Source organism: Suncus etruscus, chromosome 4 (assembly GCF_024139225.1).
Source record: "Suncus etruscus isolate mSunEtr1 chromosome 4, mSunEtr1.pri.cur, whole genome shotgun sequence".
Lineage (NCBI taxonomy): Eukaryota > Metazoa > Chordata > Mammalia > Eulipotyphla > Soricidae > Suncus > Suncus etruscus.
The window spans coordinates 58,001,090-58,023,645 of NC_064851.1; the positions used below are offsets into that span (position 1 = coordinate 58,001,090).

The window sequence follows — 22,556 nt, forward strand, 5'->3', positions numbered from 1 at the left end:
AGAGAGAGAGAGAGACAGAGGACAGAGAGAGAGAGAGAGAGGTTGAGTATAACCATGGAATGGCTCTTCTCTTGAGCAGAAACTTTAGGAAAGACAATTTCATGAAATGGCAGAGATAGAGACTAGAATGGCAGCGGGCACTGAAGGATGGATTGCAGCAGATGAGGCAGTTAACTAGTGCATTAATTGAGGTTAGCTAGAGGGCCCCGGGAGATGACTCAAAGGGCTGGAGTGCATGCTTCACACTCTGGGAAGCCTGGGTTCAATCCTTTCATCTCATGCATGGCCTCCAGGCAGCTTGGGAACAATGTGGAGCACATAGCCCTGAATACCAACTAACAAAACCAAACAAACAAAAAAGGTATTCTCTCCAAGTCAGCAGGTTATGATCTCACAGTACAGTGAACATTATTGGACCAGAACAGATTTCTTTCTCGTGAGGTGAGAAGAAGGTAGTGAGATGTGTGAGGGAGCAGTGATTCTGGCAGAGGGGCAGGTACAGAACTGGCAACTAGGAGCCCTTCTCTAAGACAGGGAGGTTTCGATGATTCTTTTCATGTGTTGCCCAGGAAGTCTGCATTCACTTGGAGCTGAGTGATCAAGACCTTTCCAAGGGCCTCCCCAAGCTCTTGCTTCATGAGGCCCCATGCCAGGAATTCTCATTAATCAAAGTCTGGGAACAACTGCAGGCCTATCAGTTCCCAGGAGCTGCTGGGTTTTCCTGTTCCTTTCAGCAGAACTGATGTGTGAGCCTCTGACTGCCCACAAATGAAACTTAAAACGCCACTTCATTTCAACTTGGTGGTCGGTGTTATAAAAGCCTCCTTATGAGAGTGGCAGACTCAGTTTCTTTGGCACTTTATGAAAACAAGATACAGATGAAAACTCCTTATTCTGAAAAAGTCAAAGAAAGAATTGAGGGGCCGGGCGGTGGGCGATCGAGGTAAGGTGCCTGCTTACCTGCGCTAGCCTAGGAGACGGACCGCGGTTCGATCCCCCGGCGTCACCATATGGTCCCCCAAGCCAGGAGCGACTTCTGAGCGCATAGCCAGGAGTAACCCCTGAGCGTCACTGGGTGTGGCCCAAAAACAAAAAAAAAAAAAAAAAAAAAAGAAAGAATTGATTATATCAAAGGGTCAGTCTGGAAAGATAAAACATATCCCATTGCTGCATATGATCCTCTGAGGCCCCTCTAGAAGTGAGTGACCCCTGAACACAGGCAAGAGTAGTCTCTGAGTATAGCAGGTTTGGCGCAAACTATTCCCTAAGTGATGGGCCCTGTGTCACATACCTTTACGTGGTGGGAGGTTTCATGTAGAAATCAAGGATGGATGACCTATTAGCTACTGATGGACAGGACAATGAGATGAAATAAACTCTAACAGCTTTAAGTGTGTGTGACAAATTTGGAGAAGGCAAAGTGAATTCAAAAAAGCAGTTTCGGGGCCCGGAGAGAGAGCACAGCGGCGTTTGCCTTGCAAGCAGCCAATCCAGGACCAAAGGTGGTTGGTTTGAATCCCGGTGTCCCATATGGTCCCCCGTGCCTGCCAGGAGCTATTTCTGAGCAGACAGCCAGGAGTAACCCTGAGGCGTCGCTGGGTGTGGCCCAAAAACCAAAAAAAAAAAAAAAGGCAGTTTCAAACTCTGCCAAATAAAATTTGAGCTATATATTTGTACAGGGGAAAGGTTTATGTGGAATTTCAAGCTCTTACCTTCCCTGGTGTGGACAAGAGCAATATGTATTTTTCCTGCCTTGAAGTTGCTTTCAGAAGGAGGGAGGAAAAGATAGTGGAAACATAAGATAGTCAAGCCACTGTACCACCCCTTGAACATGTATCTTGCTTGCTTGTCTCTGTTCTTTCCTTGCTTATTTCCACCTTGGGAAGACTCAAACACATACTTTTCTCTCTCTCTCTCTCTCTCTCTCTCTCTCTCTCTCTCTCTCTCACTCTTCTCTCTCTCTCTCTCTCTCTCTCTCTCATCTTTCCTTGATTATTTCCATCTTGGGATGACTCTCGAACACATACTTCTTCTTATTCTTCTCTTCTTCTTCTTCTTCTTCTTCTTCTTCTTCTTCTTCTTCTTCTTCTTCTTCTTCTTCTCCTCCTCCTCCTCCTCCTCCTCCTCCTATACCTTCTTCTTCTCTCCTCCTTCTTCTCTTTTTCTCTCTCTTCTTCTTCTTCTTCTTCTTCTTCTTCTTTTCTTTCTTCTTCTTCTTCTTCTTCTTCTTCTTCTTCTTCTTCTTCTTCTTCTTCTTCTTCTTCTTCTTCTTCTTCTTCTTTCTTTCTTCTTCTTCTTCTTCTTCTTCTTCTTCTCTCTCCTCCTTATTCTTCTTCTTCTTCTATCTTCTCTCTTCCTCCCTCTTTCTCTTCTTCTTCTTCTTCTTCTTCTTCTTCTCTTCTTATTCTTTTTCTTCTTCTTCTTCTTCTTCTTCTTCTTCTTCTTTTCTTCTTCTTCTCTTCTTCTTCTTCTTCTTCTTCTCTCTTCTTCTTTCTTCTTTTCTTCTTCTTCTCTTCTTCTTCTTTTTCCTCTCTCTGTCTCTCGTCTGTCTCTCTCTCTTTTTCTTTCTCTGTTTTGGGGCCACACCCAGCGGCGCTCAGGGGTTACTCCTGGCTCTCTGCTCAGAAATCACTCCGGGAAGGTATGGGATGCCGGGATTCGAACCACTGTTGGTCCTGGGTCAGCCACTTGCAAGGCAAATGCCCCATCTCTGCTATCTCTCCGGCCCAACTTCTTTCTCTCCCCTCACATTTTCTAAATAAGTTTTTTTTTTTCCCCATGTGCAGCCTCACTGAGGCCTTTACTTGAGGGGGATGAAGCGGGAGCAGTGGGTGGCCCCGATACCCGGCCGGCCGTGCTTGACAGGCTTGTAGGTGATGGAGAACTCGCCCAGGTAGTGGCCGATCATCTCGGGCTTGATCTCCACCTGGTTGAAGGTCTTGCGGTTGTACACTCCCACCATGCTGCCCACCATCTCGGGCAGGATGATCATGTCACGCAGGTGCGTCTTCACCACCTCGGGCTTCTCCATGGGTGGCGCCTCCTTCTTGGCCTTGCGCAGGCGCTTGAGCAGGGAGTGCTGCTTCCCACGCAGGCCCCGGTTTAGGCACCGACGCTGCCGGGCGCTGTACAGCTGAATCAGCTGCTCGTAGGACATATCCAGCAGCTGATCTAGGTCCACGCCGCGGTACGTGAACTTGCGGAAGGTCCTTTTCTTCTTCTGCTCCACTTCCGCCATCTTGCCGGCTCTTCGGAAAGGAAAGCTCATTTTCTAAATAAGTTTTAGTACAAAAGATAATGATGATTCCTGCCCTCCTCCCCACAAGGAAACCAGGCCTATTTCTAATGTGGTAAGAAAAGTCAGATTTGCTATCAATTGGTTCCAGACCTGAGAAATAGCTCAGGGAGGAAAGTCCTTAGTATGTGGTCAACTCTGGCTTAATCTCTGGCACTACATACAGTCCGCTGCATATGCCATGCATGAGCACAGCAAAGTAGACATCGAACGTAGCAGAGTGTGGTCTTGAAACTAAAATAAAATTAATTTAAAAGATCGTTTTTGCACAGCCAGCATCTCAGGTATCTTGTGTCTCTGTGCTCAGGGATCATTCTTGGTGGGCTGGGGCAGTGGGCTAGGGTACTGGAGTGATGTATGTGGTAGCACTGATGGAACTGGGATATGCCGTTTGCAAGAGCAAGCTTCCTACCTCTATACTATTATTGTTCTGGCCTTAAAACTAAAAAATATTTAAGTAAATAAAACCAGCTGGTTCTAACCCTTAGATAAAGCTGAAACTTCATTCTAGGATTCAAATCCTCAATCTTGGAGAGAGCTGCTCTATCTCACTCCTCACTCACACCTGCATTACTTAGTATAATAACAATAAAACCTTTTATTTTAAATTTGGGGGCACATCCTGCACTGCTCAAGGTTTACTCGCAGCTTTGTGTTAGGGAACCACTCTGAAGTCGAACCTGTATCTCGGGCGTGCAAAGCCTCTGCTCAATCCATTGAGTTCTCTCCAGTCCTAAGTCAGTCCTGACTTGTTGAGAATTTACAATGTAGAGGGAAACTTGCAGATGCTAAAATAAATAAATAGGCCCGGAGAGATAGCACAGCGGTGTTTGCCTTGCAAGCAGCCGATCCAGGACCAAAGGTGGTTGGTTCGAATCCCGGTGTCCCATATGGTCCCCCGTGCCTGCCAGGAGCTATTTCTGAGCAGACAGACAGGAGTAACCCCTGAGCACCGCCGGGTGTGGCCCAAAAACCAAAAATAAAAATAAAATAAAATAAATAAGTGAAAATAACAGTAAAATCTACCTCGAGTGGATGGTCTGTAAAGTCTCTTTAGTCTGTCATCAGGAACGCTCACTGCCTTTTTGGGGTTTTCGCAGGGGATGGTTGTGACCAGCTTCTTTTCACAGACCCATGTCTTGGCGGATCCTAGAACATTTATTTCTCTTTGTGCCTTAGTAAGTGAATTACCGGAAGACTGAAAACACTAGCTGGCACGGTGGGGCTGGCTTTTCCTGCCGTGTTCCTTCTCCCACCGGTAAAGTTCTTTCAACCCAGCTGGAAAAGTCCTTCTCCACAGCAACCTCCTTTTGTTTGTTTGTTTGTTCGGTTTTGGGTCACACCTGGCGGCGCTCAGGGGTTATTCCTGGCTCTGTGCTCAGCAATCGCTCCTAGCAGGCACAGGGAACCCTATGGGATGCCGGGATTCGAACCACGTTGGTCCTGGGTCGGCTGCCTGCAATGCAAACGCCCTACCGCTGCACTATCTCTCCGGCCCTAGCAGAACTCCTTTCCTCCCGTTCTTCGGGATGGGCACCGGGACGGGGCAGAATTGAGACGGAGCAAGGTATAGCGGGCCTGGGAGCTGACTATGGACCTGCAGGGCCCGGCAGTGCCCGAACCATCCGCCGGGAGGCGCTGTGGCCAAAGTGTAGCGGGCTTGGCTTGGCTTGGCTTGGCGGGGCGGGCGCTGGGCCGCGAGGACACGGTCCCAGGTACTTGCGGGGACTCGGGCGTGCGGGAAGCTGCAGGCACGGCGCGGGGCGGCGCGGGGCAGCCCCGGGGCCCAGGAGCCGTCGGAGCCAAAGGAGCCACTTGCCCTCGCTTCTTCTCACCCTCACGCTTTGCCCCCCACGCGCGGACGTCCTGAGCGAAACAAGGTATCTATTGATCGTGCGGTCCCCGGGCCACTTGGAATCCGAGGGCAGCCCCCAGCCCCCCAAGGCCTGCAGGGCTCTGTCGGGGTGCTGTGTGTCTGCCTCTGTGCCCTCCCAGATCCCCGAGTGCAAGGGCCAGAGACGCGCGTCCAGCCCTCTGAGCCCTCCCTGTCTGGGGCCTTTGGGGAGTCAAGTCCGTGGGAGTGGGGAGTCTTGCGACACCTCTTCCCTTCTGCCTCTCCTCTGCCTTCTTTTTACAAAAAAAAAGAGCACTGGGAGGTGGGGAGCAGGACACCTTTGTTGTGTGTTTGTTTTTATTCACCCCCCTCCCCCTTCCGCTTTATGCAGTGAACTCAGAAGAGTTTGGAGAAGTTGGGGTTGAGGGTCGTGGGGCCTCAACCTTGATGGTGGGCAGTGCATGTGTGAAGGGAGGGGTCCTGTCTGTCCCCCAGTGCCTCTGGGCTGGCCTTTCCCTAACCTTGCCAGACCCCCCCTCCCTCCCACCTTCCCAACCTCTACCACTGAGGTCCACTGTAGCTTGGGCTGCATTTGGCCTCCTGTCTATATTCCCTAGATCCTAAGTGCCTCTGCATTCCGACACCACCTCTCCCACACTTGGGTATTGGGGGTTCACGCAGTAGTTGGTTGGGGGGAGGCATTATTTGCAACCAGAGTGCAGCTTGCATGTGGGTTGAGAATGTTTGCCCCAGAGGGGTTTGAAGCTCCTTTCCGGTGGACAGCCTGACACCACATCTGGCACCACGGGCTCACACATGGACTCCCAAGTTTCCCCTGGAGCCCCCAAAGATGCTTCAGGTGTAGACAGAAGTCAGCTTTATGGTTTTGGGAGTGCAGCAAGTCTGTCTTCTTCATCTCTTTGCTTGGTTTTTGTTTTGGGGCAACACCCATTGTACTCAGGGACATTCCCAGCTTGCTGCTGAGCAGTGATCCCTAGTTCTTGGGACTGTTTTCAGTGCCTGGGACTCGAATCAGGATCTGCCCAGTGCAGGGAAGCTCCTTATCTCCTGCATTGTCTCTCTGGCTCCTTATTTGTTTTGTTTTGTTTTTCTTTTATTGTGGTGATGCTGGTGGTAGAATCAATGCCGGGACTCATACACTGGAGGATTTTGCGCTACCACTGGGCTACCACTGGTTTCTTCTAAGAAACCAGAAAACCTGTACATCTTTGTGGTGGACCAAAAAATTAATATTAGCATTGTACTTAAATCCTTTAGCTTCTTAGAGACCCTTGAGATAAGTCTGTAAAGAAGATACCCATTCTCTGAGGTTTTTCCTTCCGAGGTTTTGGCTATCCATGGTCCACAGTGTTCTGGACAGTATGATATTTTGAGAGAGTGTCAGAGCTGGGGCCACATATGCCCTACAGGATTTTTATAGCCCTGCCCTCCCCCCACACACACACATTATGTGCTTTAATCTCAGCATTGAAAAACTCCTCTTTTTTTTTTCATATTTCTTGTTATACTTCTACTTTATTAAAAGTTTTCTTCATCTCTTTCTCTACCTAACTTACAAGGTACACTATCAAAGTTATATATGTATAAGAAAAAGCACAGGGGCCTGGAGAGATAGTACAGCGGTTTATGTATTTACCTTGTCTTCAGCTGTCCAGGGTTCTTTGTTTTACATTGCATTATAGTGCCCTGGGCAATGCCATGAGTAAGCCTCAGCATCACCAAGTGTAGGAAAAAAAGGAGAGAGAAGAAAAGACATGAGGAGTTGCTTCTGTGCCTGCTTACAGGCATCTCCTGGGGCCCTTTTGCTGACCATGAGACTTCATGGCACAGCCTCATTGGTGTGTTCTGTCTGTGTTCTGTGTACAGAGGCCAGTGCCTTCCAGTAAGGCTTAAAGGCTGTAATTTAGAAGCTTTGCTCAAGTCCCTAAGAATTGGAAAAACAGTAATTTGCCTGCATGCACTTTACTTTTTTTTTTTTGCTGGGGGGGGGGGGTGGTTTTCCATACCTGACTGTGTTCAGGGCTTACTTCTGACAATCTCAGGGGAACAATATGAGGTTCCAATGATCAAAGCAAACACGTTAACCACTGTACTATCTCTTTGACCCACATCATGCATGTATTTTAGAATTTTTTGTTTTGTTTTGTTTTGGGGTCACACCCAGCGGTGCTCAGGGGTTACTCCTGGCTCTGTGCTCAGAAATAGCCCCTGGCAGGCACAGGGGACCATATAGGATGCCGGGATTCGAACTTCTGTCTGTCCTGTATTGCTTGCGTGCAAGGCAAACAGCTTACTGCTGTGCTATCGCTCCGGCCCCTAGAAGGTTTTTTGTTGTTGTTATTACTTTGTTTTGGGGCCACTCAGCAGTGCTCCGGGCTTACTCCTGGCTCTGAGCTCAGGGGTCATTCCTGGTGGTACACAGGGGACCATATGGGATGCTGAGGATCTAACAGGGTTTGGTCATGTGTAAGGCAAATGCCCTATCTGCTGTGTTATCGCTCCAGCCCAATAGGCATGAATATTGCTAGACACCAGACCACAGATGTCACTAAGAATCAGAGCAAAGGCTTCCCCTTTGAAGACATAGATTCAAACCCTGGCAATCAAAAATACATAAATAACTGGGGCCGGAGAGATAGCATGGAGGTAAGGCGTTTGCCTTTCATGCAGAAGGTCATCGGTTCGAATCCCGGCGTCCCATATGGTTCCCCGTGCCTGCCAGGAGCAATTTCTGAGCATGGAGCCAGGTGTGACCCAAAAACCACAAAAAATAAACAAAAACAAAACAAAACATAAATAACCACAAACAAACAAAATAGATAAAATTTTATTTTTTGCTTGGATTTTTTTTGTTTTGGGGCCGCAACTGGTGGTGCTCAGAGGTTACTTCTGCTCTGTACTTAGGAATCACTCCTGCAGTGTTCGAGGAATTATATGAGAAGCTGGGGAATGGACCCTGGGTCAGCCACATGTGAGGCAAGCACTTTTCCCTCTAAAGTGCCTTCCCCCCTGTACTATTGCTCCTGCCCCACTCTGTTTACCTTGGTTTCTAATGTTAAGATGTTTTGTTTGTTTGTTTCGCTTTGGAGGCCACACCCTGTGACACTCGGCATTACTCCTGGTTATGTGCTCAGAAATCGCTCCTGGCTCAGAGAACCATGTGGGATGCTGGGGATGAACCAAGGTCTGTCCTGGATCAGCCATGTGCAAGGCAAATGCTGTACCGCTATGTTATCGCTCCAGCCCCAGAGAGAGAGTTTTATTTTCCTTTATAAAATTGAGCCTGGGGGCCGGAGAGATAGCATGGAGGTAAGGCATTTTGCCTTTCATGCAGAAGGTCATCGGTTCGAATCCCGAATCCCGCTGTCCCATATGGTCCCCCGTGCCTGCCAGGAGCTATTTCTGAGCATGGAGCCAGGAGTAACTCCTGAGCACTGCCGGGTGTGACCCCCCCCCCAAATAAATAAAAATAAATAAAATTGAGCCTGAAAAGATGTGTTGCATGCAGGATACTTAGGTTAATACCAGTACCACCTGGGTTTCCCTAGGCACTACCAGGAATGATCTCTATCAGAGCCTGGGTTAGACTGGATTTATATAATACTCAAAATCTTATGATTTGGTGTTTACAAAAATTAGATAAATAGGAAACTACATTACAAATAACAAAACATGGTTTACAGGGAGTTTTTGTTTTTGATCTACTTCTCATTTTCTTCTTTTGGGGGCCACTCAGCAGTACTTAAGGTTATTCTCAGCTCAAATCTTGGGGTCCCTCCCTAGTATTGACTGGGGGACCACATGGTACTAGAGAATGAATCTGAGTTTCTCCTCAAGAAAAGCCACTTGTATACAATAGTATACAGCAGGTAAGGTATTTGCTTTGCACCAATCTATCTAGTTTGATTAATGGCACCTCGTCCCTTGAGCCCCCTAGGAGTGATTCCTGAGTGCAGAGCCAGAAGTAACCCCTGAGTATGCCAGGTGTGGACCCCAAATAAAACAATACCAACAAAAAGAAAGACCCTTTGAGCTATCTTCCCAGTTGTTATGCAAGATTTTAAATAATGTTTTTCTTAGAAAATGCCAATTGAACTATGAATCCTATTATGAAATTTTGAGTTTAGTCCAGTGTTAGCAGGTGGCTGAGAAGCAGTATATGTCATTTATATGATATCTATAGTTAAATATTCAAGTATCCAGAGAAGATTACTTGAGTAGATGTTTGTAAATGCATTAGAATATTCTAGATATGCCCAATATATTCTTAGATGAAGCCTTTGGTTAAGAAGTGCTTCAGAGGGGCCAGAGAGATAGCACAGTGGTAGGGCGGTTGCCTTGCACACAGCCAATCCATGACTGACAGTGGTGCAAATCCTGGCTTTCCATATGGTGCCTCGAGCCAGCCAGGAGTGATTTCTGAGTGAAGAGCCAGGAGTAACCCCTGAGTACTGCTGCTGAGTGTGACCCAAAAACCAAACCAAATCAAAACAAAACAAAACAAAACAAAAAAAGTGCTTTAGAGTCTGAGGGGAGATTTCAAATGGGCTAAGCACATGCTTTGGGAGGCTCAGGTTGTTTTCCTGCATTGATTCAGGTAGCAGCCCATGAGCATCAGAACAAAACAAAAAAGTGAGCCAAGGTACAAAGGGAGCCCTAGGCTCCAAAATGACTATCTGGGTCTGGAAGCAAACATTGACACAGGAAATAATCTACACAGTGAAAGGTCTAAGAACAGGTTCAGGTAATCAAGCACTCAAGCAAGGAATCTCACCACACAAGTCTTCCTGCTCCTAAGAAGTAAAATCACCCCACTGCTGGATCTCAACCCCAAGTGAATGAGTCTAAATCAGAGTCAAGGAAGAAATAATCCAGACCAGGCTGAGGGTATAGTCTGGCAGACTTCTACCTCATGTGGAGAGCAAGATGCCTGCCAGAACTGCCGTTTTTATTGACTACAGGGATACCCTGGGTGGAGTAGTAAATTCACCCAGGTTTACAAGTAAGGGAATCTCTGGGGGTAAATCCAAGTTGTAGACAAACATCTGAAGAAACCAGGGATGATCTTTTTTTTTTTTTTTTTTCCAGTAAGGTGTAACCCAACAAGAAGGAAAGCAGTTTTGTGGAGTAAAACCGAAGAATGAGTGCCTGGTGTGGGGATCCCCACCCTAAAATGTGAGTCAAGGGTTTCAGAACCAATTTTATGGGCATTGATGTGTGGCTTTGCCATCTTTTTACTGTAAATTTTTTTATGATCTACATACTCTCTTTACACTTCAGTTTGTCAGTAAAATGGGGATGAACTTTCTATTAATTTTCAGGGTAAGGAGAGAGGCACTTGGGAGGTGGGCAGACCACACTGATTGCTGACTCTGAGCTCAGACGTCACTCCTGGAAGAATTTCAGCACCAAATAGTGCCGGGTATCAAACCCAAGGTCAGTCATATGCAAAGCAAGCACCCTAACTCCTGTTCTAAATCTTTCAATCCAGGACTGGGATATTCTAGATATATTTTAGGTCCTTAAACTTTTTTTTTGTCTTGTTTTTGTTTTTTGTTTTTTTGTTTTTGTTTTTGTTTTTTGGATCACACCCAGCAGGGCTCAGGGGTTACTCCTGGCTCCATGCTCAGAAATTGCCCCTGGCAGGCAGGCACAGGGGACCATATGGGATGCCGGGACTTGAACCACCATCCTTCTGCATGAAAGGCAAACGCTTTACCTCCATACTATCTCTCTGGCCCCGGTCCTTAAACTTTTTTTTTTTTTTTTAGTTTTTGGGTCACACCCGGCCGCGCTCAGGGGTTGGTTACTCCTGGCTCTATGCTCAGAAGTCGCTCCTGGCAGGCACGGGGAACCATATGGGACATCGGAATTCGAACCAACCACCTTAGGTCCTGGATCGGCTGCTTGCAAGGCAAACGCCGCTGTGCTATCTCTCCGGCCCCGGTCCTTAAACTTTTTAAACGGGGGGGGGGGGGGGAGGGGGGGAGTTAACTGCTTCTCAGAACGTTGGCGGGCTGGACTATAGTTTTTTGTTGTTTTTTTTTTAAAATCAACTTAAGTGGACCACGGGCAGTAGTTTGAGACTGTGAGGAGGAGGTGAGAGATAGAGAGAAGGAGGGAGTTGGAGGCACACATCCCGCACAAGCACACTGTGGGTCCAGAACTGGTGCTAAACAGGAAAGGGAGCAGAGACAGAAACACACACACACACACACACACACACACACACACACACACACACACACACACACTGACTTTTGGGTCACATCTGGTAGCGCTCAGGATTACTCCTGACTCTACACTCAGAAATCGCTCCTGGCAGGCTCGGGGGACCAGGATATATCTATATGCCAGGATTCGAACCACTATCCTTCTGCATGCAAGGCAAATGCCTTACCTCCATATTATCTCTCCGGCCCCTAGTTCACCAATATTTTTATCCTAGAAATACTTTAGTAATCCATATAAATATTCTTCAATATATTCTATTAAGATAAGCTAAATGATATAACATATATGGGTACACCTCAGTGGCATCATATAGTCAGCATTTGTTTGTAGCACATACATAGCTCTAATCTGATATTCCTGGTTAGGCAACTGACTTGGTTACCCTCCTTCAAGTGACTGTAATCCTTCCATCAAATGATGCTACCATCAGATGTGTGGTCTTTAGTGTCAACACAGAAGAGCCCATGAGAAGGCTTGCTAAAGGAACCAGCTCCCTTCAAATGAAACATGTTATTTCCGTTTTCATTCCAGTGGCCGGGAGCAAGCTTAGTTTAAGGAAGTTGGGAGATTAGATCTTGTCTGGGCAGCTGTTTCCAAACCAAGATAAGTTATTTTGGGAGTGCATACAGCATCTTTGGAGGCTACTCAAAGATATATCTAGACCCTTGTCTAGATACAGGGGTCCTTTTTTTCTTTTTTGATTTTTTTGGGGGCCACACCCGGCGTTACTCAGGGGTTACTCCTTGCTGTCTGCTCAGAAATAGCTCCTGGCAGGCACAGGGGACCATATGGGAACCGGGGTTCGAACCAACCACCTTTGGTCCTGGATCGGCTGCTTGCAAGGCAAACGCCACTGTGCTATCTCTCCAGGCCCTTCTTTTTTTATTTTTGAGCCACATCTGGTGGTGCTCAGGAGTTACTCCTGGCTCTGTGCTCAGAAATAGCTCCTGGCAGACATGGGAGACCATATGGGATGCGGGGATTTGAACCACTGTTCGTCCTGGATTGGCTGTTTGCCTTGCAAGCGGCAAGTTGTGCTATCTCTCCGGCCCATGGGGGTTCTTAAACTATGGGCCCTGGGACTCTTAGACAAATAACTGGTTGATTAAGTGTAACTGCCTTTATGCAATTTGTTTATTACTTCCAAGCTTCATATGTGAAGTGTTATATTTTTATATGGCAAGGTATGGGCAAGACTTTCAAACAAGTGAAAACTTTATAACAATTCCCATGTGAGCTGATGAAAAATAGGGTGAAGCCATTTAGATGTGTATGTGCATTCGGGTATGAAGTCTACTTGATTTGCTCAGAGTCATCTAATTCAGATGTGGAGAATTGCTGCACATCTGAGAAAGATGGAATGGGGGAAGATTACCAGAGAACAAGAATATGCTTGTTTTATTGGCTTTGTAAGTGTTATTGTAACAATTTAAAGCTATTCGAAACTGTGGTTAAGAGCTAGCATGAAACTTTTTTCCCTCCAAATAAAAGCAGTTCTTGCCATGGAATGTATTACAAAATTACAAAACATCTGTATTACTTTTATTTACTTGCTCTTAAGGGAAACTAAAGTTGTGATTTGGAACTGTTATCATATTTGCTAAGTTTCTGCCTAGAAGGGTGCCATCAGGCTTTGTCCAACATCTGACAGTTATAAATAGAGCATTTTGAGGGAGGAATAAGAGATCGCATGAAAAAATTCCATTGCCCAGCTGGAGAAAAATGGTTTATAACCATAAAATATCTACTAACTAGACTAATACTTCATTTACTTATTGCTACTAGGATTTGGCAACTTTAACAAAGTTATAATAACTAATATAATCACATTGTAAGCACTTTTTTTCTTTTTTCTTTTTTTTTTGGGGGGGGGGGCACACCCGGCATTGCTCAGGGGTTACTCCTGGCTGTCTGCTCAGAAATAGCTCCTGGCAGGCACGGGGGACCATATGGGACACCAGGATTCGAACCAACCACCTTTGGTCCTGGATCGGCTGTTTGCAAGGCAAACACCGCTGTGCTATCTCTCCGGGCCCACTTTTTTTCTAATTAGAGTTATTTATCTGGGGGGTTGGGGTCACACTTGTAGTGCTCAGGGGACCATATGTAGTGCTAGGGATTGAATTGGGTCAGTTGGGTATAAGGCAAGTAAAGGCTTTATTTCTTGTACCATCTCTATGACTTTTAACTCCCAATTTTTGTTTCATTTTATGTTTTGGTGCACATCTGGTGGTACTTGGTTTTTACTCCTGGCTCAGTGTTCAGGGATTGCTCCTGAATGTCAGGATCATATATGTCAGGGATCATATTAGGGTTAGCTGAATTCAAGGAAAGCACCTCAACCCTTGTCCAATCCATCTAGCCCCTAAGACCCAATTTTTATTTTTATAAAGGTTCTATTTCATGATGTTTATGTTAAAGATACAATAAAAAGATAACTCAGTGGGAGGCCCAGGTTTGATTCTCAGCTCTGTATGCTCCCCTGATCAGTACTGGGAATGACATTGGAGACCACTGGTTGGCGTAGCTCCCTAGCACTGTTGGGTGTGGTAGAAAAGAAAGGAAAGAAAAGAAAGAAAAAGAAAGAGAAAGGAAGGAAGGAGAAAGAAAAGAAAGGAAAGGAAAGAAGGAAGGAAGGAGGAAGGAAGGAATGAAGAAAATAATAAAGAAAGAAAGAAAGAAAGAAAGAAAGAAAGAAAGAAAGAAAGAAAGAAAGAAAGAAAGAAAGAAAGAAAGAAAGAAAGAAAGAAAGAAAGAAAGAAAGAAAGAAAGAAAGGAGAAAGAAAGAAGAAAGAAAGAAAGAGAGAAAGAAAGAAAGAAAGAGAAAGAAAGAAAGAAAGAAAGAAAGAAAGAAAGAAAGAAAGAAAGAAAGAAAGAAAGAAAGAAAAAAAAAAGAAAGAAAGAAAGAGAGAGAGAGAGAAAGAAAGAGAGAAAAAGAAAGAGAAAGAAAGAAAGAAAGAGAAAGAAAGAAAGAAAGAGAGAAAGAAGGAAGGAAGGAAGGAAGGAAGAAGGAAGAAAGAAGGAAGAAAGAAGGAAGAAAGAAGGAAGAAAGAAGGAAGGAAGAAAGAAAAAGGAAGAAAAGGGCCCGGAGAGACAGCACAGTGGCGTTTGCCTTGCAAGCAGCCGATCCCATATGGTCCCCCGTGCCTGCCAGGAACTATTTCTGAGCAGACAGGTAGGAGTAACCCCTGAGCACCGCCGGGTGTGGCCCAAAAACCAAAAGAAAAAAAGAAAAAGGAAGAAAAAGTGAAAGGAAGAAAGTGAAAGAAAAAGAAAAGGAGAAAAGAAAAGATGCAATATACTGTCAGGGTGAAAATATAGCCGTGGATGATAGCAAGCCTATTTATTGCTTGTGTGCATTACCTGTACCTAAGGCTAGACTGACACACCGCTATCTCATTCACTGCACTCTGCCTAGGGCTATTTTCACACACTGGTAGAATTGCACACTTTTCACAGAGTCCGTGAGGCCCACAGCAGCTGGTCTATTTTCTCTTAAGTGTTTCACAGAAGAAGTCTGTCAACCCCTTCACTGAATTTGGAATTAGTATAGCTTCGTTGGATATGAAATCTCTGTGAAAAGGGTTTATATTTATTTTTATGTTTAGAGGGGCTTTGGGACCATTTCCTTGATGCTTGGGGGTTCCCTCCCAGCAGTCCTTATTCAGGGGACCCTAAGTGGTATCTAAGATTAAATGAGGATTGGCCAACTGCAAAGCAAGTGCCTTACCTGCTGTACTATCTCCCTAGCCCTTGAAAAGGGCTTATACTTTTCATGTGTAAGAATCATCTGAGGAACCTATCAAAATTTAACTTTTGACCCTCACTCAGTTTTTGTTTCAGTAAGTTCCAGGAGGTGCATGTATAACAAGTGCCTTAGATTTCTAATGCACTTTTCTCAGTCCTTGTGGCAATTGAGGTTTTGTTCTCCAGGATAGTTCCATCTGGAGATAAACATCTAGTCTCCCTCTCTCATCTGTAACCTTGCCTGCTGGAGTCCACTAGGAAATTCTAGACTAATCCCATCACATCAGTGTTGATCTCATGTATAAGAGACCAGAGACCGTATGGGGCTTCTCCTGTAAATCCATCATTCCTGCAACATTAGGAATGATGTTGCTTCCTAATAGCAATGGAGATAGGAAGAAAGTTGTCACCAAGGCTTTCACAATGCCAGTGGTCCCCTGAGCCTGCCAGGAGTGATTTCTGAGTGCAGCGTCAGGAGTGACCACTGAACACAGCTGGGTGTGGCCCAAAAACGGGGGTGGGGGTGGGGGGGGAGAAATGGCAGACAGAATTAGCATGAGAGGAAGCACCTAATTCTTGGTACTTTATACTTGCTTTCAGAGTGGATGTCTATTTAACTGTTTATAATTTCCTTAATCTCCAGATTGTATTGTCTGGGGTTATGTGACACTTAATGAGTGGCTTTGCTCACAAAGCCTTGCTTCCTTCCATTTGCTATTGAAAACTTAATAAAGAACTGTGAAACCAGTAATGACTAATAGCAAAATCCTGGCACCGGTTAGATTTTTATACCGTAAGGAAAAGAAAAAGGCCTTCCCAAGAAACCTAACATTGAAAAGCAAACTAAAAATGAAAATTTAAGGGATGAATCAAAGAAAATCACCCCTCCAGTATTCGCTGTGATCTGTACTTTGCAGAAGCCATGTACAAGCAAAGCCTTAGCATGGAGGAACAGATGCTTTTAAATATTTTTCATCTTTGGCACCCTGCTGAAATAGAATCTGCATGTTTGGCTGGATATAAGCCAGGCTATTTTGTATGTTGGAATGTAAGTAAAGTGAACACTTTATCATCCAATGAAGGACTTACAGTTAATTAGATTCTTTCCTTTTGGGAGACATCTAGGGACACTGATTTCAAAACATAGGCTAATGGGATTTTTTTTTTTTTTGGGTTTTTGGGCCACACCCAGTAATGCTCAGGGGTTACTCCTGGCTATGTGCTCAGAAGTTGCTCCTGGCTTGGGGGACCATATGGGACACCGGGGGATCGAACCGCAGTCCGTCCAAGGCTAGCGCAGGCAAGGCAGGCACCTTACCTTCAGCGCCACCGCCCGGCCCCAATGGGATTTTTTTTAATCCTGTAAGATATTATCAAAGGGTTATTTTAAGTAGTGAGCTTTCTTGGCCCCAGGGCAGTTGATATATCCTAAAATTCAAAGTGAACTCTCCTTTCAGCTTTCAATAGTCACCATTGCTTGAAGAGATGGAATACCTTCTCATGAAGTAGTGGAATAAACAGCATCTGGTCAGGATCGGGGGACTGTATGTGGTGCTGGGGACCCATACAAGGTCAGCTTGATATAAGGTAAGCCCCTTAACTCTTGGGCTATCTCTCCTAAAATCATAGTTTTAGAGCATGGAGAGATAATCCAGGGCTTAAGGTGTTTACCTTGTATGAGACTGACACCAGTTGACCCCCAGCACTATATATGGTTCCCTGAGTACCACCAGTAGTGATCCTGAATACAGAGCCAGGACTAAGCCCTGAGCATTGCTGGGTGTGAAGCCAAGCTCCATCCCACACATATGATAGCTTTAGTGCATTACCACCCACCAAATACATAAGATTATTTATCTATAGTTCCTTCCTTCCTCCCTTCCTCCTTTCTTGCCTTCCTTCCTTCCTCCCTCTTTGTCTTCCTTCCTTCCTTCCTTCCTTCCTTCCTCCCTTCTTGCCTTCCTTCTTTATTCCTTCCTTCCTTTCATCCTTCCTTCCATTCATCCTTCTTCCTTTCCTTCCATCTCATTCCTTCCATCCATCTTTCCTACCTTCTTTCCTTCCACCCATCCATCTTTTCACCCATCCTTCCTTCCTTCTTTATTCCTTCCTTCCTTTCTTTATTATTTCCTTCCTTCTTTCCTTTCTTCCTTATTCCTTCCTTCCTTTATTATTTCCTTCCTTCTTTCCTTTCTTCCTTATTCCTTCCTTCCTTTTTTTCTTAAAAACTTTCTCTTTCTTAAAAATTAATTTCTGGGGCCGGGCGGTGGCGCTGGAGGTAAGGTGCCTGCCTTGCCTGCGCTAGCCTAGGACGGACCGCGGTTCGATCCCCCGGTGCCCCATATGGTCCCCCAAGAAGCCAGGAGCAACTTCTGAGCGCATAGCCAGGAGTAACCCCTGAGCGTCACAGGGTGTGGCCCAAAAACAAAAACAAAAACAAAAAAAAACAAAAAAAAAAAAAAAAAAAAAATTAATTTCTGGGGCCCGGAGAGATAGCACAGTGGCATTTGCCTTGCAAGCAGCCGATCCAGGACCAAAGGTGGTTGGTTCGAATCTCGGTGTCCCATATGGTCCCCCGTGCTTGCCAGGAGCTATTTCTGAGCAGACAGCCAGGAGTAACCCCTGAGCACCGCCGAGTGTGGCCCAAAAACCAAAAAAAAAATTAATTTCTAATTAAATTTTTTAAGTATAATGCTGCAAATCAAATTTAGAGCCTCATAAATGCAAGGCATGACTCTACCATTGCTTCATTCTCAGCCGAAGCTTACATTCTTGGGGCTAGAGAGATAGTACAATGGGTTGGATACTTTCTTTGCATGTGAAAATCCATGGTTTGATCCTCAGGACTATATATGGCTCCCCATATATTACTCCCACCAGGAGTAATCCCTGAGCATAGAACCAGAAGTCAGCCATGAGTACAACCAGGTGTAATTCCTGCTCTACTCCCTAAAAATTGATTCTTTTTGTTATTTTAGACCATGGGTGATTTTTTTCTTTTTAAAAATTGAGATATAGGGGCTGGAGCAAAGCGCAGTGGTGGGGCTTGCATGCAGCTGACCCAGGACAAACCCAGCGTCCCATATGGTCCCCCAAATCAGGAGTGATTTCTGAGCACATAGCCAGGAATAACCCCTAATGTCACCGGGTGTGGCCCCCCCAAAAAAACAAAAAAATTGAGATATAATTGATATAACATATTTCAATTATATATCATGAGTCACTTTATTTTATAAAATGATCATCAGTGAGCCTAATAATATTCATCACTAAACAGGTAGCATTTGTTTGTTTTTGAGTTATACCCAGTGATGCACAAGGATTACTTCTGGCTACACTCAGAAATTACTCCTTTTGGTACTTAGGAGACCATATGGGGTTCCTGCAGTTGAACCTGGGTCAGCCATTCACAAGGCAAGCTCCCTACCTGCTGTACTACCTCTTTATCCCTGGTTGCAGCTTTTTTAAAAAATCATTAGATAGGGGTGATGGTTCAGAGCCCTGATACAGGATCTCTGAATTAGAGCTCTCATATTGCATGATTCCACATGTAGTAGTGATATAATAATTGCATGTTTAAGACTTTTTTAAGGGAGTGAAATGATGATACAGTGTGTAGGGTGATTTCCTTACACATGGCTGACCTGGGTTTCATACCTGGTGTCCTATATGGTCCCCCAAGTACCACTGGAAGTAATTCTTGAGTGAAAAGCCAGGAAAAACTCCTTAGAAGAACCAGATGTGGCGTTCTCCACCTACTAAAATCTTGGCCAGAGAAAAAGATAAAAGATCAAAAGCATGCTTGTACTCTGCAGGATTCCCACAATTTCCAACTTTAACCCCCAGCATCACATGGCCCCTCAAGAACTATTGGGGCTAATTCTTGAGCACCAAGCTGGAAGTAGCTCCTGAACACTGTGCGTGTACACTACAAAAATAAAAAAAGAAGAAAAAAATCAAACTAAAACCACTCTTAAAAATGATTGGTAGTACTCACTTCAGCAGCACATATACTAAAATTGGAATGATACAGAGAAGGTTAGCAATGCCCCTGCACAAGGATGACACACAAATTTGTGAAGTGTTCCATATTTTAAGAAAAAAATTAAAAAATAAAAATTACTGGTAGAATTAAAAGTGATAAAAATTCTGTGCATCTGAAAATAGAACATAAACATTGTATTGAATTTTTGCCCCAGAATAGTGGTACAGTTTTTTGTCTTGTGACTCTGTCCTCATCCTCTTGAAATGTCCTGCCTGTCAGGGTCATTTGTTACCTGAAATAAGAGAATGAATTGGAAGGGATTTTTAGTATTCACTAAGAATTTCCTAGCCTACTCAATTGGGTGGAAGTCAGTGTGCAAATTATGTCTGGTGTACTTGTTAGTATTGGGGAAAACTGTATATATTTGCGAGAAAGTATTTTCCTTAAACCAGTTACCAGAGAGAAGCCATGCCATTCCAAAGAATGTGAGCTAGAAAAGGCAACAGCAGAGACTATCTCTAGAGTATTAAATTAGAGGAAAATGTTATTCTCTCACTCTGAAATTCTTTTCAGAGATAATATAGAAGGTTAGCAGTGATTGAGTCTTCAGAGTTATAATCTTTGCCCACTACTCATGGTGGGGTTCTGCACTGCTTTACTATGGTTCCTTTTGTAGTCTGGAGGTGCATCTTTTGTAGGTCACTGTCAGAGTCTTCTCCACTACCAGGAATATTTCTGGGGAAACTATGAAAGTGATCATCTTGCTGCTGCCTGCCTGTGAAGCCATGTCTCTGGGCTTCACATCTGACCTGGGGATGGTGTGTGTGTGTGTGTGTGTGTGTGTGTGTGTGTGCCATGCCTGTTTGTTTAAGCAGATGGGGTCCTGCTGGTATGCACAGTGCAGGTCCTGGTAACTCATCCTGAATCTAGAAGGGAAGACTAGGTATTGCCTGTAGTAAGCTAGGTCTGATGAATCCATGGTAGCACTGCTTGTCCTACAGAACAAGTGACATTTATCAAGTTTCAATACTCTGCTGCCCTCAGATCAGGGAGGCTCATTGCTCTATACAAAGCCTAGTCTTTCCACCAGGAAAATTAAAAAAAAAAGGAGAAGAAGAAGTTCATTCAGTTTGGTGATTCTTGTTGGCCTCCTCTGTCTTTTTCTTTCTGATTATCATTAAGTAATGTATTTTAAAAGCCCAGGTTTCTGCATTTCAGATCTGGCTACAGAATGACCTCTTTTGGGAAGGGACAATAGAGATACCCTTTAGGGGAAGTCTACTCCTTGGGATCCTGGCAGCTGCAAAAGCCAGGAGCACAGAAGGGACTGCCAGGAAAGCTGAGGCTCTGGTTTCCAGGCTGACAGCAGCCTTTGTGCCTGCTGCCAAGTTGCTTACCTACTTTGAGGCTTTCCTTTGCATTTCTCTGACAAGGTGTTTACTGGTCCTGATTTCAGACTGATCCTCATTGACTTGTCTGTCCCCTGCTCCCATGGATTTGAGTCCCAGAAACATTTTTTCCAAGCAAATTAATATACAGCAAATGCTTTAATTGCCACTTTGGTCAGGAAATAGAATCTCCAGAACAAAGAGATAGTACAGTGTTTAAAGTATTTGCCCTTTACACAGTCAACCTGGTTTGATACTGGCACTGTATATGGTTCCCCAGCCTGCCAGGAGTGATCCCTGAGCACAGAGGAGTAAGACCTGAGTAGAGCTGGTATGGCCCCAAAACCAAAATCAAAAAAGAGAAAAATCAATTATTAGCCAGCACCCCAGAAATTTCACCTTCTATGTTACTTGATCTTTATGTTTTGGGGAAACACACCCAACAATGTTCTGAAACTACTTTCTGCTCTGTGTTGGAGGTAATGTGGTGCTTGGAACCAAAGCAGGTTCAGCTCCATGGAAGGGGAAGCAAAGAGGTAGGTTGTTTGCCTTGCACGAGGCCAACCTGGAACTGACCCAGGTTTGATCCCCGGCATTCCATTAGGTTCCCCGAGCCTGCCAGGAGCAATTTCTGAATACAAAGTTAGAAATAACCCCTGAGTGTCACTGGGTGTGCCCCCCCCCCCAATAAAAGAAGAACAGCAGCACAGTAGGTAGCTCATCTGCCTTGCATCTGGCTGGCCTGGGTTCAATCCCTGGCATCCCATATAACTCCCTGAACACCACCAGGAGTGATCCCTGAGTGGTCCCTGAGTGTAGAGCCAGAAGTAAGCCGCACTGGATGTGGCCCCAAATCAAAACAAAAAAACCCTGACAGGAATGATTGTTAGCTAGGACTTCAAAGTCTGATCTCTTGATGACTCCAGTTAGATTCAGCTGCAGCTACCAGGAAGACCCACTCCCAAGGCAGATCAGGTATCACTGGTGTGCTGGCGAGGGGAGGCTTTGAATCTTTTTCCCATGACCCCTTGAATGATCTGTGGCATGGTTATTTCTTCAGGAGGAGGTGCACATGCCTCTACCCCCAGCCTACATTTCCTGAATTGATCACATGTTTGCAGGTATGGGTTTCTATTGGATGGGAGGATTGGAGTCATACCCTGAAGTGCTGACTTGGTGCTGGGTTACTCCTGGTGTGCTTCAGAGACTAGATGATGCTGAGGATCAAACCTAGACTCCTACACCAAAGCATGCACTCCAACATTAAAAAAAAATTCATTTTTTTTTTTTTTTGCCTTTTTTTGGGTCAGACTCAGCAGTGGGTGACTCCTGACTCCACACTTAAGGACCAAGCTGGTAGTGCTTGAGGGACTATGTAGCACTATGATTGAACCCATTTGGCATCTTTTTTTTTTTGGGGGGGGGCACACTCAGCAGTGTGTGACTGCACTGAGGAATTACTTCTGGAGGTGCTCTGGGGACTGAATGAGATACTGGGATCAAACCCAGGGCAGCTGTGTATAAGGCAAAAGCCCTCCTCACTTCACCATCATTCTGGCTCCCATTTAGCTTTTTGAACTGTCTCCTTATGTTAATGTTAATGTTAATGTTAATGTTAAAATGTTAAATGTTAAACTGTTAATGTTAAAATGTTTTAGGCATTGAGCATCATAATGAATCTGAGTGTGAGGCACAGATACCATGTGTAATGGTAGACTTTCCATTTCTCCCTAATTTGTCATTTTGTTTTAGGGCCACACACAGTGATGTTTGAAAGTAAATATCAGTGGTGCTTGGTGGGGCATGAGGTGCAAGGAATCAAACCTAGATCTACTGCATGCAAAGTCTAAAGTCTAGGTTCAGTCCTTTGATCCATCTCTCTGGCACCCAACTTGTTTGTAGCTCCTGCAGTACCGAGTTGCCTATATCCCAAATCTTCTCAAGGTTTTGCAGGGCACAGTCGTTTCTTCTTACAAGTGTCACTATTATATTGCTAATCTGGGTTTCCTTCCCCTCCTATGGATGAATATTGACTCTTCACTGCTCAATTCT

The 22,556-nt window shown here is 44.9% G+C and overlaps 1 protein-coding gene and 1 non-coding gene across 2 annotated transcripts; one reads left to right on the forward strand and one right to left on the reverse strand.

The window, feature by feature from the left end:
- Window positions 1–2,763: 2,763 nt before the first annotated feature.
- LOC126006773 (40S ribosomal protein S15-like) lies at window positions 2,764–3,255 on the reverse strand. Its single transcript, XM_049772295.1, has one exon. It carries the CDS (start codon window positions 3,236–3,238, stop codon window positions 2,801–2,803), a length of 438 nt encoding a protein of 145 aa, XP_049628252.1. The 5' UTR covers window positions 3,239–3,255; the 3' UTR covers window positions 2,764–2,800.
- A 15,865-nt stretch (window positions 3,256–19,120) lies between these two features.
- On the forward strand, window positions 19,121–19,227 carry LOC126008498 (U6 spliceosomal RNA). The gene has a single exon (XR_007495825.1). It is a non-coding gene; the product is annotated as a U6 spliceosomal RNA (small nuclear RNA).
- The last annotated feature ends 3,329 nt before the right edge of the window (window positions 19,228–22,556 follow it).

Excerpts from the sequence above, each read along its gene's own strand:
- LOC126006773 (XM_049772295.1), bottom strand. The coding sequence starts at position 3,238 with ATGGCGGAAGTGGAGCAGAAGAAGAAAAGGACCTTCCGCAAGTTCACG.